Source organism: Teleopsis dalmanni, chromosome 2, assembly GCF_002237135.1.
Source record: "Teleopsis dalmanni isolate 2A chromosome 2, ASM223713v2, whole genome shotgun sequence".
Lineage (NCBI taxonomy): Eukaryota > Metazoa > Arthropoda > Insecta > Diptera > Diopsidae > Teleopsis > Teleopsis dalmanni.
In genome coordinates, this window is record NC_051847.1 from 106182460 (window position 1) to 106185339 (window position 2880).

Below are 2880 nucleotides of genomic sequence, written 5' to 3' on the forward strand. Positions count from 1 at the left end.
TGATTAAGTAAACTAAGCTGATTTAAATTAATTGATTTAAATTATTATATATTAATTTATATATTTATTTATCATATATTATTTGTTACAATATATATTTTGTTTACGTAATGTGATATTATTAACCAAATAAGGAAGCATAAGTTTTTTATATTACTAAAAAGTTAACATATGATTAGCAAGTAGCAGCAAATTATTATACTGCAACCCTAAAAAGAGAGCAATTTGATGTTATCGTGGTAAGATCACATGTATTTAATACGTGTGTCGAAATGTTATAAAAAATAAGTTTTCAAAAACAATTTCAAATGCACTCTCACGAAGTGGGCGGAGTTTCCGTTCTTGTAAAGATATTCTTTGTACATGTGCGTGCAAATATGTACCATTTCTAGATTTTTCTTAAAATAAACTTTTTCAAAAATATTCATATATATCAATATATGGATTTATTTTTTGTGTAACTCAAAAAATACTCATAACATTTTTAATTTCTGAGAACCAATATAGATTTCTTAAAATTCTATTAATATTATGTACGGTTTTTAGTTTATTTTAATAAAATAATTACTTATTTGTTACTAACATCCCTGTGTTTCCTAGCAACGTTGCTAACTTGTCACTAAATAGTTTTGTTTATATTCCTTAGTCTAATGAAAGGCGATATCAGAAAAAATGTATGTCGCTCTTGTGAAACAATTTGTGCAGCGGTCGTTGACAACTAATATCCCGTTATGTGCTGGTCGACAAGTTGGACTTGCAGGAAAGTGAGTAATAATTATTTTATTATGTTAGGTATGAACCTTATTTTTCGTTAAAGCCGAATATGGACTGATAGTCAAATTCTTATGTAACAATATTATAAATGTCATGCACAGTATTTAACAATATAATCATTTTTTGTATATTAATGTGTAAGGAGTAGTCAATTTCGTGCAGCTTCAAAATGGTATCCGGATCCGGAGTTTATGAAGCAATTCAGCGGACCCGTAATGTACCCAGATACAGATGCTTCCTTATGGAAGTTGCCACCATGGAATAGTAAATATTGTCTTTATTATTAATACGGATATATGCAATGATAAGCAATTTCAAATAGATAAAATTATTCCGGTGGAAAAATCAGTACGTAACCTGACCTTAAATTTTGGTCCTCAGCATCCAGCTGCTCATGGCGTACTGCGTTTGGTTTTGGAACTCGATGGAGAGGTTAGTTAGTATATTGTCTTATTTTTAATGTGTTAATTATTTTGTCACAAAGACTGTTGTGAGAGCCGATCCTCATATTGGACTGTTGCATAGGGGCACTGAAAAACTAATTGAATATAAAACTTACACCCAAGCTCTGCCATATTTTGATAGATTGGATTACGTTTCAATGATGTGTAATGAACAGTGCTACTCAATGGCAGTGGAAAAATTGCTAAATATAGAAGTTCCTCTACGTGCAAAATATATTAGAAGTAAGTTGTAAATTAAATTTTTTTACTTTGATAATATAATAAATTCACAAAGCAACAAAATAGTTGTGTAATGTAATTTTCAGAATTAAAATGAAAGATGGGTTCAATAATTCATTATATATTGTTTTAGCGTTATTTGCTGAAGTAACACGTATTCTTAATCACATAATGGCTATTGGAACACATGCTCTAGATGTAGGTGCTTTAACACCATTTTTCTGGCTTTTTGAAGAACGTGAAAAATTGATGGAATTCTATGAACGTGTGTCTGGAGCACGGATGCATGCTGCTTATATACGTCCTGGTGGTGTCTCTTTGGTAAATAACTTTAAAACTTCGTATACAAATTAATAACATGCTTGTAAAATTAGGATATGCCTTTAGGCTTAATGGACGATATTTACGAATTTGCTGCTAAGTTTGCCGAACGTCTAGATGAGGTGGAAGATGTATTAACTACAAATCGAATATGGGTTCAACGAACAATGGATATTGGTATTGTATCAGCTGAAGAGGCACTTAATTATGGTTTTAGTGGTGTAATGCTACGCGGATCAGGGATAAAATGGGACTTACGTAAGCAGCAACCATATGACGCGTATGATTTGGTTGAATTTGACGTTCCAATTGGTACAAAGGGTGATTGCTATGACCGATATCTTTGCCGAATAGAAGAAATGCGACAGTCTTTACGGATTATTGAGCAATGCCTAAACCAAATGCCAGCTGGTGAAATAAAAACTGATGATGCGAAAGTTGTGCCACCTTGTCGGACTGAAATGAAAACGTCAATGGAAGCCTTAATTCATCACTTTAAATTATTTACACAAGGTTACCAAGTACCTCCAGGTGTAACATATACTGCAATTGAGGCACCAAAAGGGGAATTCGGAGTTTATTTGGTATCAGACGGTAGTAGTAGACCTTATCGATGTAAAATTAAGGCTCCCGGTTTCGCACATTTAGCAGCGCTTAATAAAATTGGAAAACAACATATGTTGGCTGATATAGTCGCTATAATTGGCACATTGGATGTTGTGTTTGGTGAAATCGATCGTTAAATTAATTCTCACTGTATATGTTATTAAAATTTTTTGAAATGAAAAAACGTGAAAACACGTAATATTAATAAATGAAGAATTCCTAGATGCTAAACAAGATAAAACTTTTCTATTAATATTTTTGCATATACTGAATGATTATAAATGATAAAATATTTAAAAAAAAAATATTTTAAAATGTTTCAAAAAATTATGGCTGGACATTTGTTAAAAATTTCACAAGAGGTGAATACCAATCTTTTGATCGCTTGTTTTGCTACTCTTTATGATAAAAGTACCGTTATCTCGGCTGTTTTTTGCAGAAATGCAACGAAATTTGGCAAAAACATTGTGCATTGAATGTTATAAAAAAACAATAA

General features: G+C 31.4%; 1 protein-coding gene across 3 annotated transcripts; it reads left to right on the plus strand.

The window, feature by feature from the left end:
- Positions 1–442: 442 nt before the first annotated feature.
- Positions 443–2621, plus strand: LOC119681075 (NADH-ubiquinone oxidoreductase 49 kDa subunit-like). Of its 3 annotated transcripts, XM_038094145.1 has the most exons (7): positions 443–533; positions 647–764; positions 917–1038; positions 1097–1206; positions 1259–1460; positions 1591–1778; positions 1832–2521. In XM_038094145.1, exons 2-7 carry the CDS (start codon positions 673–675, stop codon positions 2519–2521), a joined length of 1404 nt encoding a protein of 467 aa, XP_037950073.1. In that variant the 5' UTR covers positions 443–533; positions 647–672. The 3 variants fall into 3 exon arrangements, with proteins under 3 accessions (XP_037950073.1, XP_037950074.1, XP_037950075.1); XM_038094146.1 differs by lacking the exon at positions 443–533 and having other exon boundaries at positions 645–764; positions 1832–2621; XM_038094147.1 differs by lacking the exon at positions 443–533 and having other exon boundaries at positions 923–1038.
- Positions 2622–2880: the final 259 nt, after the last annotated feature.